This window comes from Lemur catta, chromosome 5 (assembly GCF_020740605.2).
Source record: "Lemur catta isolate mLemCat1 chromosome 5, mLemCat1.pri, whole genome shotgun sequence".
Lineage (NCBI taxonomy): Eukaryota > Metazoa > Chordata > Mammalia > Primates > Lemuridae > Lemur > Lemur catta.
Genome location: NC_059132.1, coordinates 421273 through 447850, shown reverse-complemented (window position 1 = coordinate 447850; position 26578 = coordinate 421273). Strand labels below are relative to the sequence as shown.

The following is a 26578-nucleotide window of genomic DNA, read 5'->3' as shown; positions in this document are numbered from 1 at the left end:
ATTCTCTTCCTCCCTATTTCTCAATGTCATTTCTCACAAATTTAGCCGTATGCATGTGCTGTGTCTCCCAGCCTTCTCGTCACGCTTCCTCTAACAGAATCGTCCGTTGTTTCTCTCCCATTTTCACCAGAAATCTGATCTTATCTACTTTAGTGTCGCATTCCTGTGTCCTGCCCACTGTGGAGCCCCTGCCACACAGTCCCCGCGGTGCCCTCCTCTCCTTCCCCAGCACTTGGTTCCTGCTTCACTCTCACATGTTTTTTTAATAACTGGGTGTGTTTATTTTGATCTCCCTCACAAAAGAGTGTTGGCTCTGTTGTCTTTGTTTCCTTAGTGTCTGTCCTGGACGCTTACTCAGATTGGTTGTTCATTAACTTGGCAAAGGAATATCATTTGAGAATGCCAAATCTGGATTTATCCAGGAGCAAGCTTCTAGTTTTATATTTTATTGTAGTACCTTATCCTGACTGCAGTAACGGTGAAAGTTAGAGGAGAGGCCGCTGGCTCTGAGTGTTTCAATCTCAGTCTTGCTGCTGCTGCTCCGGGTGGCTGGTGGTACATAAACCTTTTCCTTTGCAGACGGAAGCAGAGGTTGAAGGACTGAGCGTAGGGCCGCTGTGTGTTTCTGACAGTTGCGCTCTGTACTTAATGGTTATTTTTGGTCTTGTGTGGAAACCACGTGCCAAGGACACAGCAAGGACCTCGTGGGCCCTTTCTTCAGTATGTACATAGGAGTTAAAATATTATTTTCCACTATATCTTAAATGTTCTGATTATAAAAGTATCATTTTGGTAAATGCTTGTGATAAAAATTCAAATAATATAAAGATACACAGAGTAAAAAGTAGAAGTCCTTCTTCATACTCTTAGTTCTATTCCCACTTCCTCACAGAGATCTTCATGGTAAGGAACTCGAGGGTTTTTTTTTTTTTTTACATTTTCACTTGGCTGTAGATCTGAATTTTTAGAAACGTAATTGAGATATGATATATGTGTCTGTGTGTGGTGACCTTTGTTTCAGTTGCCAGTGTGTCCTGAGAACCGTGTCAGTGCGTGTGGACTTGTCCCCTGTTACCTGCGGGAGTCATGCTCTGGATATATGTCTTGGTCAAATAAAGAAATCCCCAGCCTGGTCCGCATAGCAAGGCCACCTCTCTACAAAAAAATATAAAAATTAGCTGGATGAGGTGGTGCACGCTGTAGTCATAGCTACTTGCGGGGCTGCGGCCAGTGGATGGCTTGAGCCCAGGGGTTGGAGGTTGCAGTGAGCTGTGCTGATTCCACTGCGCTCCAGCCTGGGCAACAGAGGGAGACCCTGTCTAAACAAAAAGAAACATCTAGTGCACGTAGGCGGCAAGGTACTTCATGATCTCAAGTGATAGCTCCTACTAATGCCTAATGTACTGAGGTCGTTAGCATGGAATCTTACTGACTTGTTTGTGTGAGATATTTATATCTTTCAAGGTAAAAAACATTTTCTTCTAATTGCCTGGCACTTAGTTGACAGTAAATTCACCAAATGAATGAATGATCAAAATACTGGTGAAAGTTAAGTTCTGGATTAAAGACTGGTAATAAATACAAAGTCTCTATGATGATTTCTATAAGATGTCTCAGGATATGTGTTATTAATTAATTATTTACTCTCCTTGATCAGGGATTCTTTGGTAGTAGCTTTTGAATTTTAATGTTTTTTTCTGTTTTTGTTTAATATCTCTTCATTGTAAAATTAGCATTATTTTTGAAAACTTTATTTTCTTATCATGAGATGAATTCTTCTTTTCTTCCCAGCATCCGGTGTTGGATGAGCCAATAGCAGAAGCCGTCTGTATCATCGCTGACATGGACAAATGGACTGTTCAGGTGGCCAGTAGCCAGAGACGGGTGACAGACAGTAAACTGGGAAAGGAAGTGTTGGTTTCCAGTCTTGTTTCCAATCTGCTTCATTCCACTCTTCAACTTTACAAGCATAACTTATCTCCAAATTTTGTAAGTATGTGTAAGGGTTGAATTACTTTGAGCACTCTGATAGATGACCACACTGTTTCATATGTGCCTACATTAAATACTGCTCCTAGTTTCATCACTGTTTCTCTGAAAGAAGGTATTAGGGACTGACTGTTTGAGGTGCCCCCAAACTCATGAGCTGGAGCCCTAACCTTCAGTGTGACAGTTTTTGGAGATGAAGTCTTTGGGAAGTAATTATGGTTAGATTAGATTTTGAGGATGGGGCCCTTGTGGTGGTATTAGTAGCCAAATAAGATGAGGGAGGGAGAGAAAAATTGTTCTCTTTCCAGCGTGTATGAGCACAGCGACAAGGCGGCCATCTGCCAGCTGGGAAGTGAGCTCGCATTAGAGCCCAGCTGCGGCTGCATTGTGATCTTGGACTTCCAGCCTCCAGAACCATGAGAAGATAAAGCTGTGTAGTTTATGCCACACAGTCTGTGATATGTTGTTACGGCTGCCCAAGCTACGACAGACGGGAGCATATACACGTTTATATGTTCTGATTTCAGCAGCCAGGATTTTTGGTCATGTGCAGTACAGTCATGTGACACCTCCAGGCTTTGTGTAGAGTCCAGGGCGTTCTGGACCCCTGTCGTGTCGTGTCATCACTTCGTATGACCCCTCTCTGTAGTACTGATAACCTTGTACTGAAGACATCATTTCCGACTTTCGAGGTTCTTTCTCTTGCTGGGAGAACTGTAGTATAATAGCATAGCTGAAGAGCTCTGTAGATCAGCATAATACAAGCCATCTTTGACAGACCTATAGCTAACATCATACTCAACAGGGAAAGACTGACAGCATTTCCCCTAAGACCAAGACCAGGACAGTGACCCTCATTTCACCACTTGTATTCAGCATGGTACTGGAAGTCCTAGCCAGAGCAGCTGGGTAAGAAAAAAATAAAAATCTTCAAAATTGGAAAGGAAGAAGTAAAATTATCTCTGTTTACAGATGACATGATTGTATATGTAGAAAACATAAACATTCTACCAAAAAACTAATAATAGGCAAATTAAACAAATTTGTATTTATAAAACATGTAAAAATAAGTTGCTTTCATATACACTAGCAATGAACAATCTGAAAAGAAAATTAAGAAAACAGTTCCACTTACAATAGCATCAGAAAGAATAAATTACTTAGGAATAATACCCAGGAGACAAAAAAGCTTGTATACTGTAAACTACAAAACATTACTGGAAGGAATTAAAGAAGAACATCAGTAAATGGAAGCACATCCCATGTTCCTGGATTGGAAGACTTAATATTATTAAGATGTCGTTACTCCCCAAAGTGATCTACAGACTTGATGGAATCCCTGTCAAAATCTCAATGACACTTTTTGCAGAAACAGAAAAACTCATCTTAAAATTCATTAGGAATCTCAAGGGACTTCAAAGAGACAAAACAATATTCAAAAAGAACAAAGTTGGAGGACTCACACTTCTGATTTCGAAACTTACTACAGAACTACAGTGATTGAAACATTATGGTACTGGCATAAGGACAGGCATCTAAACAAATGGAATAGACTGGAGATCTAAAAAAATAAACCCTCACATACAAAGTTAGTTGATTTTCAGCAAGGGTGCTAAGACCATTCAACAGAGAAAGGAATCTTTTCTACAAAAGATGCTGAGAAAACTGTATAGCTACGTGCAAAAGAAGAATGACGTTGCACCCTTACCTTAATGCCCTACACAAATTGAACTCAAAGTGGTTCAAAGACCTAAACTTAAGAGCTAAAACTATAAAACTTACAAGGAAATGTAGGGGATAATCTTCAGGACATTGGATATAATAGCAGTGATTTTTTGATCACAACAGCACAGGTAACAAAAGTAAAAAATAGATAAACTTCACCAAAATTTAAAACTTCTATTTATCAGCTGTCAACAGAGTAAAAAGACGACCCACAGAATGGGAGAAAATAGTTGCAAATCGCATATCTGAAAAAGGATTGATACCCAGAGTATAAAAAGAACTCCTACACCTCAACAACAAAAAGTGAACAATTGTATTTAAAAATGGGCAAAGGAGTTGACTAGACATTTTCCCAAAGAAAATACACAGATGGCCAATAAGCACATGAGTACATAGTTCAGCATCGTTAGTTATTAGGAAAACCACACTGAGATGCCATTTAATACCTGTAAGGATGGCCACAATCACAAAACCACAGCACGTAGTAAGCGTTGGCCAGGAGGTGGAGAAATCGAAACCCTCGTGCACTGTTGGTGGGAACGTAAAATGGCGCAGGAGCTGTAGAAAAGTTCGGCAGTTCCTCAGAAAGCTTAACGTAGTATTGCCATGTGATCTAGCGATCGTGCTTCTTCGTTTATGCTTGAATTGAAAGCAGGGATTCAAACAGATAATTGTATCCTAATATTCATAGCAGCATTATTCACAATAGCCAAAAATTAGAGATAATTGTGTCCATCAGCAAATGAATGAATAAACAAAATGTGATATAATACATACAGAGCTGTATTTATTCAGCCTTTAAGAGGACTGAAATTCTGATGATGGTACAACATGAATGAACTTTGAAAACATTGTGACATAAAAGGACAAATACTGTATGATTCCACTTACACGAGGTAGAATCAAGTAGGCAAATTCATAGAGACGGAAAGTGAAATAGTAGTTGTTAGGGGCTTGTGGGAAGGAGGGAATGTGGAGTTATTAGCAGGTACAGAGTTTCGACGGAAAAGTTCTGGAAGTGGATGGGGTGATGGTTGCACAGCATTGTGAATGCTCTTAATGCTGCTGAACTGTCTGCATCCAGATGGCTAATACGGTAAATTGTATAGTTTATGTGTACGTATGTTCGGAGTTAAAATTTTCTTCTTGGGTATTTTCAGCCTGAGCAAGCATTATGGAAAAAACATACACCACAAACAACAAGTGAGCCAAGAAATTCATTTGGTTGTATTTTCTCAATAATAAAATAGGTTTTTATTCAGAGCTGATTTTCCCTGGAAAAGAATATACTCTGCAAGAATTTGATGCTTTTAACACTTGAAACTCATGTTTTTTCCTCACACATAATATAGCTTCAATTCACATGAAAAATGGCCTATTTTAATAAATAAAGGAAGTTAATTGATAATCAACAAAATACGTGTGTTTTAATTTTTAATGTTCCAGCTTAGAAACATCTCTCTTTCAGCAAGGACTGCAGAGCATTCATTCTCTGCAAACTATTTCAAACTGTTTTTTACTCTCCACAGGAGAATACAGCCTTTCCTATCTACATAAATTTGAAATGTACCAACTTATAAGAATGTTACATTTTTCAAATTTTGGAATAAAAACATATTGAGGGTTGGGTGTGGCCCATAATCACGCCTGTAGTCCCAGCACTGTGGGAGGCTGAGGCAGGAGGATCACTGGAGCCCAGGAGTTGGAGGCTGCAGTGAGCTGTCGTGAGGCCGCTGCAGCCAGCTGGGCAACAGAACAAGACTCTGTCTCAAAAACAAAAAAGTTAAAGTGGTAAATTTTATGTTGCGTGTATTTTACCACAATTAAGAAAAAAAGAAAAACACTGTAGAAGCTAATCTTCAATATGAGTTAGAAAAAGGTTTACATTCCTGTACTGCTAAAACTACATACTTTTAAAATGTGCTCCAAATTTTCGTTCATGCTGGTGTAATTAAATAGAATGGACAAAAACGTTTTGCTTTGGAATTTGCCATGACTCAGAGCTGAGCGTGTTCTGTGCCTGGTTCTTGGCCCCGACTGCAGTGTGTGATGCACCTGGAGGACCGGCTGCAGGAGCTGTACTTCAAGAGCAAGATGCTGTCCGAGTACCTGCGGGGGCAGATGCGTGTGCACGTCAGGGAGCTGGGCGTGGTCCTGGGGTACGTGCGCGGTTCTTCTCTGGCCTTGCTGCTTCACTGCTCTGTCTTTACGCAAGGACTGTTCCTCGGGATTGCCTTCCTTCTTTTAGGTGTCTTTTCCTGTTAGAAGTTGGGAGTGGGGCTCTGTTACCATTTAAGTTGCTGTGTATAGTATAGAAGCAGATTCTCTGTTGTTTACTAATCTGACAGGCATTTTCCTGGTGCCATTACACACGGTATGTTGAGAACAGAGTCAGAAAGAATTAAAATCTAAAGTTTTATCTTAGAAAAAATAAGTACATGCTCATTTTTATCGATTAAATATGTATTACAAGCATCTGCCCTGCCTTCCAGAGATCTGACTAAAGTAACAGAACTCTGAGTGAATGGCTGTACGTGGTCTGTCTGTTGTCACTCCTTCCTCATCGGCTGCGTGTTTTGCCTTCCAGCTCTGCAGTTACTCCTTGGAAGGAGACAGTCACCTACAGGGCTGCCTGGAGGAGGCGTGGGGCTGCTGGGGGCACAATGTGGCTCTGCTGCATCCTGCCCTGCAGGCGCTCTTGTGTGTTCTAAAGCCACGTGTGTGTGCGTGCGGGCATGCGAGTGTGTTGTGTGTGTATATGTGTGAGTGTGAGTGTGTGTGTGTGTGAGTGTGCATGTGTGAGAGTGTGTGTGTGCGCGCGAGTGTGTTGTGTGAGTGTGTGTGTGTGTGAGTGTGCATGTGTGAGTGTGTGAGAGCGAGAGAGAGAATCATTTCTTGAAATGCTAGTTGAAGAAACTAAAACAAGCTAGAACTTTTGTCTAATTCAGCTTGTATGAAAAGAAAAGGAACCAACATCATTGAGAACCTATTGTATGTCGAAACCAAATTAAATTTTATTAGTGTTATTAATATTTCTCAATTCTTATAATCATCCTACAGCGTGTAGGCAGAGTTCCAGGTTTGAAACGGATGGTTCTGTGAGTTAACATGCGGGACGCCACACGCTGGTAGGGCTGAGTAGGGATTTGGGTGACTCTGTGTCTTCCTGGCTCCAGATCCTGTTTACAGACCATAATACCATGCTGTTGCTCAAGTGCTGATGAAGCTTTTGGTTTGAGCAGTACAAAGAGAATTGTTTTCCAATACTTGGGTAATTGGTAACAGGACATAATGTTTTTTTCCTGGGGAGTGTGGATTGTGTATGTTTAATGCCTTTATTTTTAAAACATTTTTAAACTAGTTTTAAAAATAATGTGCATATAACCAAACTTCACAGTGCATTTTGGCATAATATGAAAAGTAAGTGTGTTTTTTCTATCAACTCCAACCCCCACCCAAGCATTGTTAATGGATTGCTTATTCTTTATAGAACTTTTTAAAGGATAACGTAAAGCACTTAAGTTGATTTATACTCTGTATGTCATTGTGCAACTTGCCTTTTAATGTATCTTGAATGTTTGTTCATGTAAGCATATACTATTCTATCTCATTTTTCTTAGTGGCTGTATAGCATTCCCTTATATGTTGGAATTTAGATTATTTTCAGTTTTTTGCTATTATAAATCAATCCCAAAATGAATACAAATCTTTGACATTTGTAGGATAAATTCCTTGAAGTAGAATTTTTGGTTAAAGGGCATGTATACTGAATTTTTTATAGATACTTACATCTTGATGCTTAGTGCTGAATGCTATCCAGAAAGGACCAGCGCACCTTCCTACAAACAGCAAGAAGCACATTCTTACCAAATTTTTAAATATTTGCCAACCTACTAGCTGAAAATGGCATTTGATTTTATTCAAATTCTCTAATCATGAGTGAGTCTGAGTAACTTTTTCTGTGTTTTATTGGCGTTTTTTCTTTTTTTTCCATAAATTTGTGTAGGATGCATTTACTTCTTCTAGTACATCTTATTGTAGAAACATTGTTATCTAAAACAATCTGTGTGCATACTATTATTCTATGATTATACTTATACTAGACTGTAGTTTCTAGACATTGTGCCTTGCCCCAAATGCATGTTCCATCAACAGGTTAGGGAGATACTTGCCTATAGCCATGGCTTTGTTATCTTTGAGTTTCAGAGGCTCTGGGTTCTGGGTTTTACTTACTAAAAAATTTCCAACTTTTGCTATCATCAACTTTCTTATTAACACTTCCCATCTGGCCAAGATGGCATAGGTCTTGACTGCTGAGGAACAGTGACTGTGAGGGAGCAGTCATTGCCTGTGGGGTTCATGTCCTGGGTACAGAAAGTCTGAACTGAGATTTTGTTTTCCCCCCTTTATTTCAGGATTGAATCCAGTGATCTTCCTCTTTTGGCTGCTGTAGCAAGCACTCACTCTCCATACGTTGCTCAGATACTGCTTTAACGTGCCAAAAGGTTGTTAGAAATTGGTGGAAGGATAAGTAGAAACCAAGGAAGCATGTGCACCTTGGATTTATGGAAGTTTTTCTCTGTTCGACCTCCATCTGAACGAGTCAGTCCCCAGGGTCCCCTGCGTTGCGTTACGTGTTCTGTGGACATCAGGTGGTGGCTTCCTTTTGACGGGACTTTTGGGTGGTGCAGAGTTTCACCCAAGTAAAGTTAAAGCAACATAAGTAACTTGGGGGGGAAACATTTGAAAAAGCCAAAGTGTAACTTACAAATTTCTGCAAAATGAATATTATCAAGGAATTACAATGTCGTCACAATTCATAACAACAGATGTCTCATGATTTATGGCTCAGAAATAGTCATTTTATTAGTTTTTAATTCTTTATTTCTAAGGTACAGAGATATATAAAACCTTGATTATTTGTTATTTTGTTTTACAATTCAAAATAGCTACTTTCTGGTTATTTCACAAAGTATTTTGAACAGCCTGTTAATTATAACAAACTCAGAATAATGAGTGTAAATGTGTGTTATATTATCTACCCAACTGTACATATGTATCTATTTTTTTAAAAAACAGAGGTAGAAATACAAGATTGGTAACATGCCTTTTTAAAAAAATATTTTCCACTATTATTAACTATAGGTAATGTTGAAATGTTACTTTCTGGTGATTTTTCTGTTTCACACACTCTAAAATGTAAGTAAAGCCAATCTTTTTTTAAGGCTGAGGAATATAGATTCCAAAAATAAGAATACTACTTTATACCATTTGTTTATAAGTGTGAGCTAATTCATATAAATATTAATATTTACATATTCACTAATTTAATAAATGAAAACTAGAATTAAAAATTACACCAAAGCATTGGCAAAAATAATACTATTTTCTTTAAAAGTGCTCAGGTAGCCAAGGCCCTTGCTTTCAGTATCAGGCCTTCTTAAAACCATAGGAGCTAAATATTTGTCTCACTGCTTAATAATATTCTATTTACACTAGTAGAACTTATAACTCTTAAAATTATTCTGTCTTCTCGAAGAGCCCCTCCCTTCTAAAAGCTGGGTTTTTTTTCAAAGATTTCCACTTCTCAGTTGTCTTTGTGTATACTATGGAGTGTTGCTCATAAGGAAGGCTAAATGGAACCAAACTCTTGTACGTAATGTAAATACAAACATGGGTAGATCAAGTTTTCAATACGCTCTACTACCTCAGTTTACTTGAATACTACATTATAGTTTATTCTTGGCTTATCTAGTTTAAGGTACTTTGGATGCCAGAAGTAGAGTTGGTTTCTGCTTTCACTGACTATTTTTATCCTAATTAATTGAATAAAAAAACCCACTTATTTAATTATTAAGTACATTAACTATATAATACACATCCATTCTTGTTGTTTAAATTTTCAGTAATTGATGGGAAATTTCTGTGGTTTGTTTAGCTTTTGAACTTGAATTTATAACATTGGGTTACATTTTGCCTTGCTCGTTATGTGTTCAAGAGATCTCCAACTAGACAAAGAAGAAACAGTTACTTTAATGGAATGTAAACCTGAAATTGGTCTGTTTGGCCCGTGTCCTGTTGGCTGGTCCCGGTTAGTACCTGAGTCTCCCATGGATGACTTGCTGCCAAAGAATGTTTATTTCCTTTGGCTTAATTTTCTTATTTTATTCATTAATAAAATTCTTCTGTTGTGTAATTTGAAATACTATGAGTCAGTCTCTTGGGAAGAATTCAGAATATAGAAAAGTTCATATGTGTGCCATTGTACATTATTTTTTGATTATAGCTCAGAATAATATGTATCAGGTAGATAATACCTGTTTCTGGGTGTTTTCTTAATCATCAAACTATTCTCTATCTATTTGAAATGTCTGATATACCATTTAGAAATTCTAGTCTTCGATAAGTGGGTGGCTCATGCTACTGTCATACTTAAAGCTAAGCTTTGCTGGAAAGGAAAAGGCCCGTAGCTTCTTAAAGAGTCATTAATCCTTATAGGATTCCTGAGTTTTATAATTCCTCACCCTTCTATGATTTCTATTACCTTCATTATAGTCATTCTTTCCTTACACAAAGCCCAAGGAATGAGCTGCTGCTGCTTAAAAGTGTGGTCATTAGGATGAATATGGAAAGAGTTTTATGGCCTGTTTGAAATAATTTTTTTCAATTTATGGTACGGACAGGTAGGTGTTACATATCAGAAAAACCTGTTTGTTGGAACAGGAAATGAAAAAGGGATCTTTTAAATTATAGAATTAAAACTAATTTTTTCTTGTATATAAACTAATTGGTTTGATTTTAAATATTCCTGGCCTTTATTAATATGTCTTAACTTTGAGTTTGAGACTGTTAAGTGCAATAAAACATAGTAGTGCAGATTTCACGTTGTTGGAATTGGCATACTCTGGGGGATGGTTACTAAACCAGATTTTACACAATGCCTGCTTCTAGTAGATGTCTTCTGAGAATGTTCTGCTTTCTCTAAGTTGTTTAGATGGTGGTTATGTAAAATGTACATACTTATTCCTTGTCTGTATACATTTCTCAAATGTACACCTGTATTATAATAACCTCCCAGTTCTAGGGGAAATTTGTGCAATAAATACACATGTCAATTTGATGGATGATGTTGGTCTTTCTTTCATGCATTAATGTATATGTGACATCGTGGACTCTGGTGTCAGACCACTTGGATTCGTGTCCAAAGTTTGACACTTTCCATATTGGTAATTTGGTAGAATCTACTTCAGGAGTTTGTTGGGAGAATCAAGTAAAATAATGAATATCAAGAAATTTAGCTAAATGCTGGCACAGCCCAACTGCTCAATAATTTTTGGCTGCTTCTATTACCAGGTAATCTGTCCAGCCTTCCTCTTGTGGCCCCCACCTGTTTTGGGGAGAATTTTTAACATATGTTCTTATGAATAAAAACATAGTAACAAAAAATACAGTGGTGGCCGGGCGCGGTGGCTCACACCTATAATCCTAGCACTCCGGGAGGCCAAGGCGGGTGGATAGCTTGAGGTCAGGAGTTTGAGTCCAGCCTGAGCAAGAGTGAGACCCCGTCTCTACTAAATATAGAAGAAATTAGCCGGGCATGGTGGCACATGCCTGCAGTCCCAGCTACTCGGGAGGCTGAGGCAGGAGGATCGCTTGAGCCCAGGAGTTTGAAGTTGCTGTGAGCCAGGCTGATGTGAGACTCTTGACTAAATAAATAAATAAATAAAATTTAAAAAAATAAACATTCAAAAATATAGTGGTATCTTCTTATGCCTGACCTAATCCTCACAATGACAGATTGAAAACGTCCTTAAATGCATTTATGAAAGCAAACTGACCTCAATAAACTAAAATCTAGAAGAACCCATGTAAAGCTGGTAAGAACATTGTATCCAGTAGAGATTACTACAGACTTTACATTTAAACAAAAAAATGGCCAATTGTTTCGGTTCTAATCCTGGTTTGTTCACTGATTTGCATCTGACTCTGAGCAGGTCTGTCGTTCTCATCTGCGTCTGGGACAGCCAGCCCGTTGGTCAGTGCTTGGCGCTTGCTCTGCAGCCGTGTTCCGGCCCTGAGTGGGCTTTTTGGGAAGCTGCCTTCGCAGGCCAGGCGGATTTAGGCAGATTAAAGGCAAGACTAGACTAGGGGCTTTTTGGAGTATGTATTTTCATATATTATTACATGTATTACTCTTACATTTAACTGAAGGAAATAAGTGGTCTGTTTTAAACAGGAAGTATCGAGTATTTGGGAAGCAACCATCAGATACATTAGAGGTTTATAATTGGCAACATTTCTAGAAGAACGGAGGACTGATTTTGCTAATGAGAAATGGAGATACAGAGAATTTAATGTGATTATCTGAAGTCATACGTTCTTTCCGACGTGGTCCATCTGTCCCTCAGACCAGAGTGGTTTCCCAACCAGCCTGTGGTCAGATGTACCGTGAGGATATCCGGGATTTCTTCATTTGTCTTTGCCAACGTGGAAGGGAGGGGGTGGGGGGGGCAAATGGGGCCAGCCCTGAGCTGAAGGTGCGAGGTGGGGGAGGACAGATTGTGGCTCTGAGTGGGAAAGGCTCAGCCAGGGAGAAAAGGGGAACAGGAGGGGTGTCGTGCTTCCTGTCCTTGCTCTCTAGTGCAGGCTGCGGGCCAGGCCACGTTTGCTCTAGTTTCAGATTGAGACTTCACTAAAAAAAACGAAAATACGAGCAGTCCAACACAGATTTTTAAAAAATATGTGAAATTCCCACCCACCGTTTGTCAGGAGAACTTTGTTGGGGCTTTTGGTCTTCAGGCATGTGCTCGGGTACCGCCTCTCTGAAAGGGGGAGCCTTGCAAAATTACCGGGAAAATGTCTAATCCCACAATTTCCTAGTAACAGTTAATCAATCCTGAGTTCTCCCTAACAGGCACCCTGCAGCAGTTCTGTTCCCCACAACTTCTAAAACAGCGGAACAGATAGAAAAGAGAGAGAAACCTCTTTCAAAATTCCTTTGAGAATGTGCTTTTGCAGAGTTCCAGAGTGAACACGGTGGGAGCCGCAGGCCCCAGCCAAGTCTCAAGGCCCTGCGAGGATCCCCTCTCCGAGGACAGGCGGGAGAGCCAACCCTCGGCCTCTGACGTCCTGTCCCAGCTTCTGTTGTCCTCTGGCTGCCAGAAGGAAAGCAGTGGGTGCCACAGTTTCTCACAGCAATCGCTATTTTTTTTTTCTGTCACTTTGTCCCCATAAAAACCGACCAGCCTCTTGGCCTGTGTGTGGCGCCTCCCTGCTCCTTCGAGCACCTGGCCACACAACTCCCCTCTCTCTTTTTCCAGCCCTGTTTCCACCTAGGAAAAGTAAATAAACTGCTTCTTCCTAACCTAAACTTTGGAGAAATCTTTCTCAAAACTCGTGTGCGCTAACTCTCCCCCAGGGAACCAGACTCGGTCCGCTTCTCACCTTGCTTTTCAAAGGAACTTCCGGCGCACACAGGTGGGGAACCTGCAGCCTCTGCCCACACGTGGCTCTGCAGATCCCCAAGTGCAGCCCCTCGACCGGATCCAAACTGCACAGAACAAGCCCCTCAACACCGCGACCCTGTCTGATGCGACCTCCCGCAGACAAACCTGTCTGTACTCTAAGGTGAGTGTGCAGTTGAGGCTCGAGCCTCCCTCCATTCCAAGTGACTGTCTTAATTTAAGGATGGTCTTAAAAACATGCCTTTGTATTCACATCAGTGCTTACATTCAGATTATTGGTAAAGGCAGTATTCCTTTCCTGAACGGTCTCTCGGGGGAAGAAAAAAAACTGTTGACGGAATGTTGTGTTAATACGAAGAAGGTATTATTTCCTCAGACTTGTGATACCCCTCTCGTAAGGCGTGTGCGGGTCCGTCAACGCCTTCCTTCACTGCAGTGCAGGGGCTGAAGCTAAAACGGATCGGATTAGTCCAGAACCTGAGTGAGTTTTCAGTGGTTCTCAGACCTGGTTTGCGTGTTAGAAACTCCTGCATAGCTTTTGAAAGATATGAATTCCTAGACCCCAAGCTAAGATTCTGAGTGATAACAACTGACCTTCATTTGAGCAAGAAAAATGCTCGTTTTTCTACTCCTGGTGACTAAATCTCCAACCTTCCCCAAGTGTCAATTCCTTTCTTCCTTCCAAGTGCTGTTTACCCCCACGCTTTTTGTGGTTTGCAGTTAATTCTGGAAAGATGGCCAGATGATTATGTCTGCTTAACAAGCATTCAGTTTTGCCTAATACGACAGGTATCTAGCCAGACATGCTTTTTGCCATTGGAGAACAATCAAGTGCTATCTTTCTGACAGCAAAGTGCCCTCTTAATAAGTCAGTCCTTAGATAGTTCCATTTGTCATTTAGCAAATATTTATTGAGCACCTATTATGTTCTAGGCATCTGGGTGCCAGGGATATGGCAGTAAATGACACAAACGTTTTGTTCTCATAGAGTTTACATATTTTCCCTCTGGTGGAGGAGACAGACCAAAAAAATTTATACAAGCATATATAGATTTACTTACATGTAATGTGCCATCATGTAGTAGTATAACAAAAACAAGGAGCTAAACTATTTAAAATATATAACCATGTTTTTATTTTCCCACAATTTAATAAATTACTTGCATTCAAGCCATTAATTTTTTTCTTTCAGATACAAGTTAATGCTGGTAGCTGTTAGAACTTTTACTGCCTCTCCTTACTTTTGTTCCAGACACAACAGCATTACACAAGATAGTAAAGGACAAAATAGATTTTGAATATGTATAGTCACACAGATATTAATGTACTGTTTTTACTGTTGCTGTCTCATGATAAAGCCTAATTAGGTTACTTTTGTAGGCTGGACGTGGTGGCTCACACCTGTAATCCTAGCACTCTGGGAGGCCGAGGTGGGAGGATCACTTGAGGTCAGGAATTTGAGACCAGCCTGAGAAAAAGCAAGACCCCATCTGCACTAAAAATAGAAATTAACCAGACAACTAAAAATAGAAAAAATTAGCCAGGCGTGGTGGCGCAGGCCTGTAGTCCCAGCTACTTGGGAGGCTGAGGCAGGAGGATCACTTGAGCCCAGAGCATTGAGGCTGCTGTGAGCTAGGCTAACGCCACAGCACTCTAGCCCGGGCAACAGAGTGAGACTGTCTCAAAAAAAAAAAAAGTTACTTTTGTATACTTCATTTTCTCTTGTGAAATAGTCAAGACATAGATCTTTTTTGGCGGGGTGTGGTGGGGGGTGGGACAGGGTCTTACTCTATTGCCTGGGCTAGAGTGCAGTGCCACAGTCATAGCTCACTGTAACCTCAGCCTCCTGAGTAACTGGGGCTACATGTGTGCACCACCACCCAGCTAATTTTTTGTAGAGACAGAGGTCTCGCTGTGTTGAGGCTGGTCTCAAGCTCCTGGCCTCAAGTGATTCTCCTGCCTCGGGCTCCCAGAGTGCTAGGAATACAAGTGTGAGCCACCACACCTGGCCCCCCATGTAATCTTAGTACTGTCCAAACCACAGGGGGTTTTGGTCTAGGTCTATTTGTTTATTGCACAAAGATGTGATTATTGAGGATTGTCAAGGAAGAAAGGAATTTTTAATACAACAGACATCAGGAAAACTGGAGAAGCTATCTGAAATCCATGTGTCTAACTAAAGGAGATCCTGGGCTTTTAGAGGAAGAACCACGTGCCTTGGGGCAGGTCATGGTGTAACTATTAGGTTATTAAGTATGAAATGTCAGATTTCCTTATGTGCTAAGTTTGACAGTTGGTATCTCTGAAATTTCACTTTGATACTTCTTGTTTTATTTCTATTGTAAAGGTGCATCCTCATTCTTTCAAACACACAGGTTGGCTTGTGATAATCTTTCAAAAAAATTTTAGAGCAATTTTTGTAAAACCATGGATAAATCACAAATTCAAGTTATTTTTTTTTCATTTTAGCATTTTTTAATGAAAATTGTACATAAGATTATTTTATTCCTGCATCTACTCAATTGTTTCTTCTTTGTACTTGCCCTTTTCCTTTCCTACTTGGTGAGACTTGGCTTTCCATTCAAGGATCTTTTTGTGGTCTTTGCTCAGTTTAAGCCTAGTAATAACCACCTTGCTGGGGTGAGTGTCCACATGAGCAATTGTGCCATTAGCCTCTTCCTGCCGCACCGGTTCAATGCAGATGACATATTTCTTCCTGTAAACCTGGACTACTTTGCAAATTTGCTGACCTTTATATTGTCCCAGAACCACCTGAACTACATCATCCTTTTGGATGGGCATGGATCGAACATTGTCCTTAGGTCTCAGCTCTTTGGAAAGAGGGGAAGACATAATCTCCCTGAAGATGTGGGAAGGGGCATCGAAATGCCTTTTGCGGTTCTTGCTTCGCTCAGAAGTCACAAAGGGATTGAACTTCATTTTGGCCGCTGCCACTTCAGCGATGGCTGCAAAAGGGAAGAGTCATTTTCTAGTAAGTTCCATGAGCAATGCAGACAGCTTGAAATACCAACAAAGTGTTTGGAAAGGATGTGGCTAATGAACACACAGCACGTGTGGATGGTTTGAGAAGTTCCATTCTGGTAATTTTAATCTTGAAAATGAGCCAGGTGGGCAACCTGAGACCAAGGTGGATAATGAGCTGAAAGCTATAGTGGAATCAAATCCATCTCAACCTAAACATGAATTAGCAGCAAGGTTTGGCATTACTATTCCAACAATATTGGACCATTTGAAACAAACAGGCAAGGTAAAGAAGCTGGATGCCTACTGCATGAATTAAATGAGCATCAGAAGAGAAATTGTCTCGAAGCTTGCCTTTCTTTGCTGTCACAACATAAAGGTGAGCCATTTCTACACCATGTTATTATGTGTGATGAAAAATGGATTTAGACAATTGAAAGCATTCAGCACAAAGGTGAAGTGCTGAAACACAGTCTAAACCCGAATAATAAAAAAAAAAGCTAATGGTGTCTGTTTGGTGGTCTAGCACCGGTATTATCCACTACAGCTTCATGAAACCTGGCCAATTACAGCAGAAGTCTTCTGCAACCAATTGGATGAAATGATGAGGACGCTTGCAATTAAGCAGCTGACATTGGTCAATAGAGACAGGCTAATCCTTTTGGAAGACAATGCTGGATCACATATTGTACAAACTACAGAGGCTGGACCTGGAAACTCTGTCATCCACTGTATTACCAGACCTTGCACCAACTGACTATGACTTCTTCCAGGCTTTGGACCACTTCTTCCAAGGAAAAATATTCAATTCTCAACAAGCTGTGGAAAATGTCTTTAGCAATTTCATCACCGCTGGCTCTTCAGGCTCTCCACTGCTGGCATATGAAAGCTATGTTTAAGATGGCACAACTGTGTCAATTGTTTAGGCACATACTTTGATTAATTGTACTTCTTGAGATGCTTTTTTCAAAATCGGACATTTCATACTTAATGACCTAATTTGGGGGGGGTGGGGCGAGTGCATTGGGGCCGGTCATGTGTTTTGGGGCTGATGGTGGGGGATGGTGATTCTAGGCTTCAGGAATCTTGACCAGGGGCCTTAACTCCTTTGTCTTTCAGCAAATCTACCATTTCTGGGAAATATCTCAGAAAGTCAATCAGTTAAGGGAGAGGATTACATAGAGGTCATTGACATTTGTTTAATGGGGGACTGGTTATATTGTAAGTGAATCCTTAAGCAATAGGCGCTTTACTACTACCATTTTACAGATAGGCAAACTTCAGTAATATTAAATAACTTCCCCAGGTCACTTAACTAGAAGTGGTCTATTAAAGACAAATTCAGGTCTGTTTGCCACTCAAGTCCAAGTTCATGGTGATTATGCTTTGGGGTTCCTTTTCCCTCTTTCAAAATATTGATGTCACTCTGGAAATTGAAACTTAAAGAATTGAAAGGTAACGTTTTTCTGTGATCCTCAGCAGACGTTTAAGAGGCGATGTCGACACACACACACACACACACAATGGGGCGGAAAATCGGTCTGTAAGGCCTTGTGACTTTTTCCCACAACTTATTTCTAGAATGGGTGAGCCATAATTTCCCTGGTAAGACTGTTGCCCTATACCTGAAACAGAGATGTCCTAACAGTATGTTGTAAACTGCAAGTTTGGGCAATCCCAGGACTAACGGAAAACACAGCCCGTATTGACATCAGCCATCATTACAAAGCGGTAAATGTACCTACCAAGGTAAATAAACAAGGCGAAATTGGCTTTATTCGGTCTGCCGGGAAGCAGACCGGAGTGTAAGAACCAGCGCGACGGCGGCCGCCGGGCGGGGACGGCTGACCCCGGCGCCGACCACCGACCCCGGCCCCGGCCACCAGCCACGGACCCGTCCCCGGCCCCGACTCGGCTCCGCGACAGGCGGTACCGGCGCTGCCCGTCCGGCTTCGCGCCTGAAGCTTTGCTTTCTCTGCCGCGGTGTCCGCACGTCCGAGAACGAAGCAAGCGATTCTCCAGCGCAGCTTTCTCGGGAGATTTCGGTTTATTGAGGTCGATGCAGGGAGGAGTCTGCGTCCACTTCCTCGCTTGCCGAATGGCGGCCGCAACTTCCGCACGTTCTCGGAGACGGAGCGCAAACCGGGCTCGCCACGCCCCGACTTCCGGATCGCGTCCGGGGCTCCGCCCCGCCGGGCGAGGTTTGCTCGGGCCCTCGCAGCGCGCTTCCGTTGCCTCCAGCGGAAGCTGGGGAGGCCGGAGCCACAACTCAGGCGGATCCCGGGACGAGTTTCCGTGAGGTCTCGCGACGTGTGTTCAAATCTCACACACGGCTGGAAAACGCCTAACGCCACCGCCCCAGTTCTTACGTCACCACGGAGCCACGCCCTTGGGCGCTCGTTAGCCTGCGCGTGCGCGCTGCGTGTGCGTGCTGCGCGTGCGCACTCGCTGCCCCCGCCCCCGCGCGGGCTTCTGCCGGGCCAGTCGCGCGTGGGCTGAGGCCCGGGCGGGCGCTGCGAAGGGCCGCTTGCTCGAGTTCCGACGCCTCGGCGGTCCCGAGGTCCCTCCCGGGCCGGGGCGCACCCCCCGCCTGGGGCGAATGAGCGGTCGCGTGGGCCGCTGAGAGCGGGCTGGGGAGCGCCCGCCCCGCGGCCATGAACTCGCCCGTGGACCCCGGCGCCAGGCAGGCGCTGAGGAAGAAGCCGCCCGAGCGGACCCCCGAGGTAAGGCCACTCGGCCCGGCGCGCCCAGCCCCGCGGACGGCGTCCTCCGGCGTCCCGGGACCCGCGGCGACTGTCCCCTTGCCGGAGCCTCGCACCTGCCGCCGGTGTCTGCTCTTGGCGTCTCCGGGCCCGACCCAGGCCCGTGTTGCGGGCGGGCGGCGACCGCGTTTCCTGCCGGCGGCGCGGCCTTCCCCGCGCGCCCGCCTGCGCCGGGGACTTCCTGGTGTCGTTCCGGGAGGCGCCGCGGCCGAGCCGTGTTTTCCGAGCCGGTGGCGTGGGGCTCCCGGTGGCGTTGCCCGCGGCCGAGCAGCCTGCGGAAAGCCGGGCGGAGACGGGGACCGGGCGGTCGCGGCGGCGTCGCCGGGAGGGAACGCGCGTCCCCGGAGCGGCGCGCAGTTGCCTGAGAAAAGGTGAAGCTGCAAAGTCGGTTTCAAACTTTGCATCCAGTGGGCGGTGGATGTTGGAAGACGTAGGTGCTTTTTCCGACCGTCAGTGGGAAATTTTAGAGCATTTTATGCTTGGAGCCAGAGTTTGCTCTGTTGGGTTAGCAGTAATCGGGATCAGCTTAAAGGGTTTTCGTTTGACTTGAAAGCTAGTTTTCTGGCATATAACTGAAACTTGTAGCATATCCTATAGATGTGCTTAGATTTGGGGGGAAGGTTTTCCCTGATTTGGAGAAGGTTCTTTAATAAACGCTAAATTTCCTAAACCAAAAAACAGAAACTGACAGCGACCTGAATGGATTATTAGATTGTCTTGTTTATAATTGTAATAAATGAAATGCTTCTGTTAATTCTTCCTGTTTCACTGTTGAGTTTTTCAGACTTACAGTGTGTTGCATAGTAAGTGTGAGTAACTGGGCTGACCGTTTGGGACGTGACATATTGAAACTGTAATCGAAGCCATGGTAAATCCATTTTGTTATTGGAGATCCTGATCTTTGCATAGGAACCAGGCAAATTCTGCCACTTCCCAGAGCCCTCTTTTTGAGAGCTACGTTTATGTCCCCAGGTGTCTTAAATTCCCTGTGAAGCTTATTGGCGCCGGTGTGAGTTAATTGAAAACATGCACTTTGAGCACGTGAATTCTCCCATAGCTTTTACAGTGTAAGAAAATACTATGCAAGGCTGACAACGTGTAGTGTGTGTTTTACTTTTAAACATTACTTGAAGAAGGCTCCACTTAACGTTCTAATTCTCTTCCTAGTTCTGTCCCATCTGCAGTTATATTCTCCACTGAAGTCTTGAACTCCCCGGAGTTATCCGTGAGAGTTGGAATCCATTTCTTTCAAATTCCTGTGTTGTTGATATTTTGACCTCTATCCATGGTTCATGAATGTTTTTAATGGCAGCTAGAACGGTGAATCCTTTCCAGAGGGTTTTCAATTTATTAATACTTTCCCCAGAGCATCAGAGGAATCACTAGCTATGGCATTTATAGCCTAACAAAATGTATTTCTTAAAGACTAAGACTTGAAGGTTGAAGTTACTCCTTGATCCATGGGCTGCAGAATGGATGTGCTAGCAGGTGTGAAAAGAAGAGAAATCTCCTTTGCAATTCCGTCAGAGCTATTGGGTGACCAGGTGCATTGTCCATGAGCAGTAATATTGTAAAAGAAATCTTTTTTTTTTTTTTGGAAGCGTAGATCTCAACAGTGGGCTTAAAACACATTCAGTAAACCATGCTGTAAACAGATAAACTGTCATCCAGGCTTTGCTGGTTCATTTACAGAGCGCAGGCAGAGCAGGTTTAGTATCATTCTTAAGGGCCCTCTGCTTTCCACAATGGTAAAGGAGCGTTGGCTTCAACTTCAAGTCACCAGCTCCATTGGCCCTTAACATGACAGTCAGGCTGTCCATTGAAGTTTAGGTATTTACTTCCCTCTAGCTATGAAAATCCTGGAGGGCATCTTTCAATATGAGGCTAATTTTCTATTTTGAAACTCTATTGTTTAGTGTAGAAAGTTCTTACGGATAACTTGCTGTTTCACCTTGCACTTTTATATGATGGAGATGTCTTCTTTCCTTAAACCTCATGAACCAGCCTCTCCTAGCTTTCCGCTTCTCTCTTGCAGCTTTCTCATTTCTCTCAGTCTCCGTAGGATTGAAGAGAGTTAGGCCATTCCGTTAGATTAGGCTTTGGCTCAAAGGGAATGTTGTGGCTGGTTTGGTCTTCTATTCAGCACTCAGATTTTCTCCGTAGCAGCAGTAACCCTTTAGCTTTCTTATCATTTGTACGTTCAGTGGAGTAGCACTTTGATTTCCTTCAAGTAATTTTCGTAGGTATTCACAACTTGGCTGTTTGGTGCAAGAGGCCCACCTTTGGGCCTTTTCAGCTTTTGACTTGCCTTCCTCACTGAGCGTAATCATTTCTAGTTTGTGATTTTAAAGTGAGAGAAGTGTGACTCTTCCTTGCACTTGTACACTTAGAGGCCATTGCAGGATTATTAACTGGCCCAATTTCCATATTGCAGTGTCTCGGGGAACAGGGAGGCCCGAGGACAGGGAGAGACGGAGGCGCAGCCAGTGCGGCAGTCAGAACACACGACACTTGCCAGTAACAAGGACATGGTTCTTGTGGTGCCAGTTACCATGGTAACATCAAAGGTCACTGATCACAGGTTACCCTGCAAATATAATAACAAAAATGTTTGAAGTATTGTGAGAATTACCAAAATGTGACACACAGATACTCTTGGAAAAATGGTGCCAGTAGACTTGCTTGATGTAGGGTTGCCACAAACCTCCAGTTTGTCAAAAACGCAGTATTTGTGAATCTCAATAAAAATGAGGTATGCCTGTACTTATTTTGTGTCATTATGCCAAAATTACTTACAGAAGCCACAGTGAAAATTGAGACTGTTTGTCAGTTCAGTTCATATTCAACATCGTTTTTTCTCCCTTCTTTTTTACTTCAGAGTGAGCCCCTTTTATTTCTCTTATGGTTTATTTCCCTCTCAGTGCTTAACACCATGTTTTGTACATATTAAGTGATCAGTAAATGCTATAAAAGCGAAATTCAGGAGTGTGTTTTGTAAAGTCCTCGTGTATTTAAAAAATAATACTTCTATTCATTAGAACGGCAGACTTTATATCTCGGGCAGTCTTATTCATCAGACTGTTAGAGGCTGATACCTCCTAGGACTATCTATTTCAACTTACCCCCTTTTATGTGTTTCAGACCCATATATCTAACAATCACATTGTCCTCCAGGTTCAAGACCAGCCTGAGCAAGAGTGAGACCCCGTCTCTACCAAAAATAGGAAAATTAGCCGGGTGTGGTGGCATGCGCTTGTGGTCCCAGCTACTTGAGAGGCAGGAGGATCGCTTGAGCCCAGGAATTTGACGTTACAGTGTGCTATGATGACGCCACTGGACTCCAGCCAGGGTGACAGAGTGAGACTCTGTCTCAAAAAAAAAATTGTCCTCCAGGTTCTTCAATCACTTACCGTAAATTGAAAGCCATCATTATTCCCCCTCCTTCATATTGTCTTGGTGGCTAGTGCAGTTGCTTTCTCCAGGAGTTTGTGGGTTTTTACTCTTTTTTGTTTGCTTGGTTTTTTTTTTAAGAGACAGAGCCTTGCTTGGTTGTCTAGGTTGGACTCCCAGCTCTTGGGCTCAAGCAATCCTCTCGCCTCAGCCTCTCTGGTAGCTGGGACTACAGTGTGTGTCACTGTACCCAGCTTTGTGTTTTTACTCTTGGTTCCTCCTGGTATCTCTATCTTTATATCCAACTGGCCACTAAACCTGCTGATTTTACCTCCTGATTCTTTGCCTCTTCCTTACCAGTTCTGCTACTTTAGGCCCTTTTATTGTTTCTACTCCTGGATTTTTTCTTGAGTCATTTTATTTGTAGTCATGTTGCTGTATAGTTATCTTTTTAATTACTCAGATCTGATCATATTCTACCCTTGCTCAAATTTATTTCCCACTGCTTAGATATAGATTAGTAATATAAGTTATAATCTAAATAATTTTGGGGAATTAAAAGAGAAGCCGTTAATATTTATGGCAGAATAACATATTACAGAGGGACTATTCTAGGTAAACTGAGATTTATGATTGCCTTGCCCAGATGATAACATTAATTTACCCATTCATTTAACAAATAATATATCTGACATGATACTGTTAATAATAGCCAAGGTTGTAGTGAGGAATTGGACATGATCCCTGTTCTTCAGCGATTTGGGAGACAGATATGAAAACTTAAATGTAGTAAAATGTTAAGGTTTATGATAAAAGTATGAATAGGGCTTTGGACCTGCAAGATGAGGAAAGGAAAGGCTTCTTGGAGTCGCATGGAATTCAGTCTTAAAAATCATGAATTGATGTCTGGATGTTACGCAGAAGGGAGTTCATTCCAAGCTGAGAGAAGCAGAAGCAAAGGTGCTGAGGGTTGTGAGCCAGGTACGTTTGTAGAGCAAGAAACCGATTTGTAAGTCTGGAGCCGGCATTCCTGATGGAACTGCTGTTGCCCTCAAAGCGGCAAAAATCAGTTTTCAGGGGGTGTGAAAAAATCGTAGTAGCTATTACGATGGTTTGTGGCCCTCCAAAACTCCACCTGAACTGACAAAATCTTATTCCTTAGTTTTTAATTGGGGGGTAAGGCAGCAATTAGGAAAAATTGTCTACTAGGTTCTTTGGGAGGGAGTGAGAATGAAAAAAAAGGTTGCAAAACACTTTGGGGTGTGTTTTTGGGATGTTTGGGGTGGTGGTATGTGATGTTGGAGATTAAATGACGAAGCTGGATGTAGTAGCAGGGTTGGATCATTTAAGGGATTTGGACGCCATCTTGTAAGTAAAACAGAACCATTGGAGGTTTTAAAACCTGTAAATAAGATCAGTTTTATAAAGATTACTGTGTGAGCATTTTGAAGATGTAATCGAAGGGAAAGGAGCACTCTAGAGGTGGGAGGCTTACAGGTAGATAGGTGGGGTAAACACACATTTTGTCTGGACCATGGATACTTTTCCATGTGAAAAGCAAGACTGTTGATGCTTGTATTAAGATAATAGGGAAACCAGGAGATACGGTTTGGGTTATAAGAAGCAAACAGAGTTGTCCAGGTGTGAGGTAAGGTGGCAGCAGGGGATGGGATAGTGAGACATGCAGGAGATGGAATTGATCCAACATGTTCATTGATTGGAGAGGGAATGTCTGACCCCCACCAGACATTTTTTTTTTTTAACTTTGACTATGAAACACATACAGTAAAGTCCACATACCCTAAGTATGTAGCCAGAATAAATTTTACAAACATATTTAGTTATGTGTATCACAATATATTATATAGATACACAGTATTACCAGAAACTCCAGAAACTCCCCCTTTCCTCTTCCCAGTCAATATACTCTCCCAGAGGAAACCACTGTTTTGCTTCTATCAGCATACATTTGTTCTTCCTGCTTCTGAACTTCTCTTGAGTGGAATCGTGTATGTGTATTCTTGTTTTGTATTTTTTTTTTTTTTTTGAGACAGAGTCTCACTCTGTTGCCCGGGCTAGAGTGAGTGCCGTGGCGTCAGCCTAGCTCACAGCAACCTCAGACTCCTGGGCTTAAGTGATCCTCCTGCCTCAGCCTCCCGAGTAGCTGGGACTACAGGCATGCGCCACCATGCCCGACTAATTTTTTGTATATATATTTTTAGTTGGCCAGATAATTTATTTCCATTTTTAGTAGAGACAGGGTCTCACTCTTGCTCAGGCTTGTCTCGAACTCCTGACCTCAAGCAATCCACCCTCCTCGGCCTCCCGGAGTGCTAGGATTACAGGCGTAAGCCACTGCGCCCGGCCTGTTTTTTTAAAGAGACAGGCTCTCGCTATGTTGCCTAGGCTGGCTTCAAGCTCCTGGGCTCCAGCAGTCCTCACCTTTAGCCTCTCAAGTAGCTGGGACTACAGGTGTGTACCCCTGACTCTTGGTCATCATTTCTGGCAGCCAAGAGGACCATGAAGTAGCCTTGGTTCTTTGCATTTTGCCCCTGGACTGGCCTTTGAACCTCCTCTCTTGGGGTTTTCCTTGATATTCACCTGCTTATCCTTTATATCCTGACTCACCTGTTTGCCTGCCCTTTTGTATCATCTACCTCACTCTGTCCAAACCTATTGTTGGAATCACTGTCTCTCAGCCCCAGATGCTGCAGTTGGCCAAGATGCACCATCCTTAAGTTCCTTGAGCCTCTGCAGTAGCACCGGGGCAGGTCTGGCAGAATCTTCCTGTCTTCTGCTTGTGGGGAACAGGCTTGGACTGGGTCAAGAATAAAGCAGACGTTAGATGATTTCTACGTTTCTGATTTGGGTAACTCTATGTATAATAGTGCATTATTAAGGAGCAGGTTGGGGAGAGGAGAAATCGGTTTTAGAAAGGGTTTGAGACCTCCTACAGGAGATAACAGAGATGTTCAGTAATTATTTGGAGCTTCAGATCAAACCAGGCTGTGGGTCTGAATTGGTCTGAAAGTCTGCAGCATGTGGGTCATAGATAAAGTCATGGGATTGGTGGGAATGCCTGGGGGAAGATTGAGAGTGAGAATAGAAGGGGATCAAGGATAGACTCTCTGGGTACTCTAATATCAAAGGTTTGGGGGAATGAAAAGAAATTGTTGTGGGGTAGGAGAGAGCAGAAGAGTGCTGTTACAGGAGGGCATTTCTGAAAGAAATCACTAATGTCAGAGGCTGTAGCGAGTTCAAGAAAAGTGAGGACTGATACATTCTTTGGATTGCTTCTGTTGGAATTTCAGTGGACTGAGTGAGAAAGCCTGAGTACAGTGGATTAAAGAGAAAATAAAACACAAGAAGGTGAAGGCAACAAGTGTACTGTTCATGATTTTTATTCTGTTAGGAAGGGGAAAGATACAAGGTCCTCTGTGATCTTCTGTCTGTAACTCTAGCGTTATCATCCCCCACCCACAGGTATGTTAACGACTTGTGAATATCCTAACACTGCTTCTCAACTGAAGATAGACATATTTCTCAACCTGGGGAGTTTTTTGTTTGTTTTTTAATACCCAGGCCCACCCTTCTTAAATTAGAACCTTCTAGAATGGAGTATAGATAGATGTTGGTATTTAAGGAGAACTCCTCAAGTAATTCTGATACATGGTCAGAGGTGAGAAGCATTGTCTTTTGTGCTGCATTCTCTCCCATCTTCTGCTTTGCATAGGATGGGAACAGTATGGTATAGTGGGATTGGCCCCCGAACTTGAGTTTGAGTGTCCCTAGGCAGGTTACCTAACTTCTCTAAAACTGAGTATCTTTTTGGAATTCTTGTGTGGACTAATGAGATAATAAACGTAAAATATTTAACAAAGTGGCTTCATAATGAACACTCAGTGAACGGTAGCCATGTGTTGGCTTGCTCTTCCCTCTGTCTGGAAATCCATTCTCTGGCTTGGCAGGTTCTGACTCCACTGCAGTCGCATCTCTCGTGCTTGTCTGCAGAATTGTGCATCCTTCGTTCCTCACTTTTCCACTCCTCTGTGTTCCCAGGATACTTTGTGCCTTCCTCCACCACAGTACTTACTGTACTGTGTAAAGATTACTTGCGTGTTTGTCTCTGTGGCTGTAAAAGCGCCTTGAGGATAGTGACTGTGAGCTTGTTTCCCAGTGTCCGTTGTGCAATACTTGATACATAGTAGGTATCCAAATATTTGGCAAAGTAAATTATTTTTAAAAGAAAAGTAATGTGAAAAATCC

The 26578-nt window shown here is 42.4% G+C and overlaps 3 protein-coding genes across 13 annotated transcripts in view; 2 read left to right on the top strand and 1 right to left on the bottom strand.

Moving 5' to 3' along the window:
* FNIP1 (folliculin interacting protein 1) overlaps positions 1 to 10834 on the top strand; it is a 106719-nt gene extending 95885 nt beyond the window's left edge. For all 3 annotated transcript variants that reach the window (XM_045550729.1, XM_045550730.1, XM_045550731.1), the window contains 3 exons: positions 1792 to 1989; positions 5758 to 5873; positions 8130 to 10834. In XM_045550729.1, the coding sequence (XP_045406685.1) occupies positions 1792 to 1989; positions 5758 to 5873; positions 8130 to 8208 (393 nt within the window). In that variant the 3' untranslated portion in view covers positions 8209 to 10834. The remainder of the gene's footprint in view (positions 1 to 1791; positions 1990 to 5757; positions 5874 to 8129) is intronic.
* A 4777-nt stretch (positions 10835 to 15611) lies between these two features.
* LOC123637742 (60S ribosomal protein L26-like) lies at positions 15612 to 16260 on the bottom strand. Its single transcript, XM_045550732.1, has one exon. It carries the CDS (start codon positions 16116 to 16118, stop codon positions 15693 to 15695), a length of 426 nt encoding a protein of 141 aa, XP_045406688.1. The 5' UTR covers positions 16119 to 16260; the 3' UTR covers positions 15612 to 15692.
* A 2359-nt stretch (positions 16261 to 18619) lies between these two features.
* RAPGEF6 (Rap guanine nucleotide exchange factor 6) overlaps positions 18620 to 26578 on the top strand; it is a 170261-nt gene continuing 162302 nt past the window's right edge. For 7 of the 9 annotated variants that reach the window (XM_045550723.1, XM_045550720.1, XM_045550719.1 and 4 more), the window contains exon 1: positions 18662 to 18883. In XM_045550723.1, the coding sequence (XP_045406679.1) occupies positions 18815 to 18883 (69 nt within the window). In that variant the 5' untranslated portion in view covers positions 18662 to 18814. Of the gene's footprint in view, positions 18884 to 26578 lie in introns of all 9 variants that reach the window. The other 2 variants (XM_045550721.1, XM_045550716.1) reach the window with 2 other exon arrangements.

Excerpts from the sequence above, each read along its gene's own strand:
- LOC123637742 (XM_045550732.1), bottom strand. The coding sequence starts at position 16,118 with ATGAAGTTCAATCCCTTTGTGACTTCTGAGCGAAGCAAGAACCGCAAA.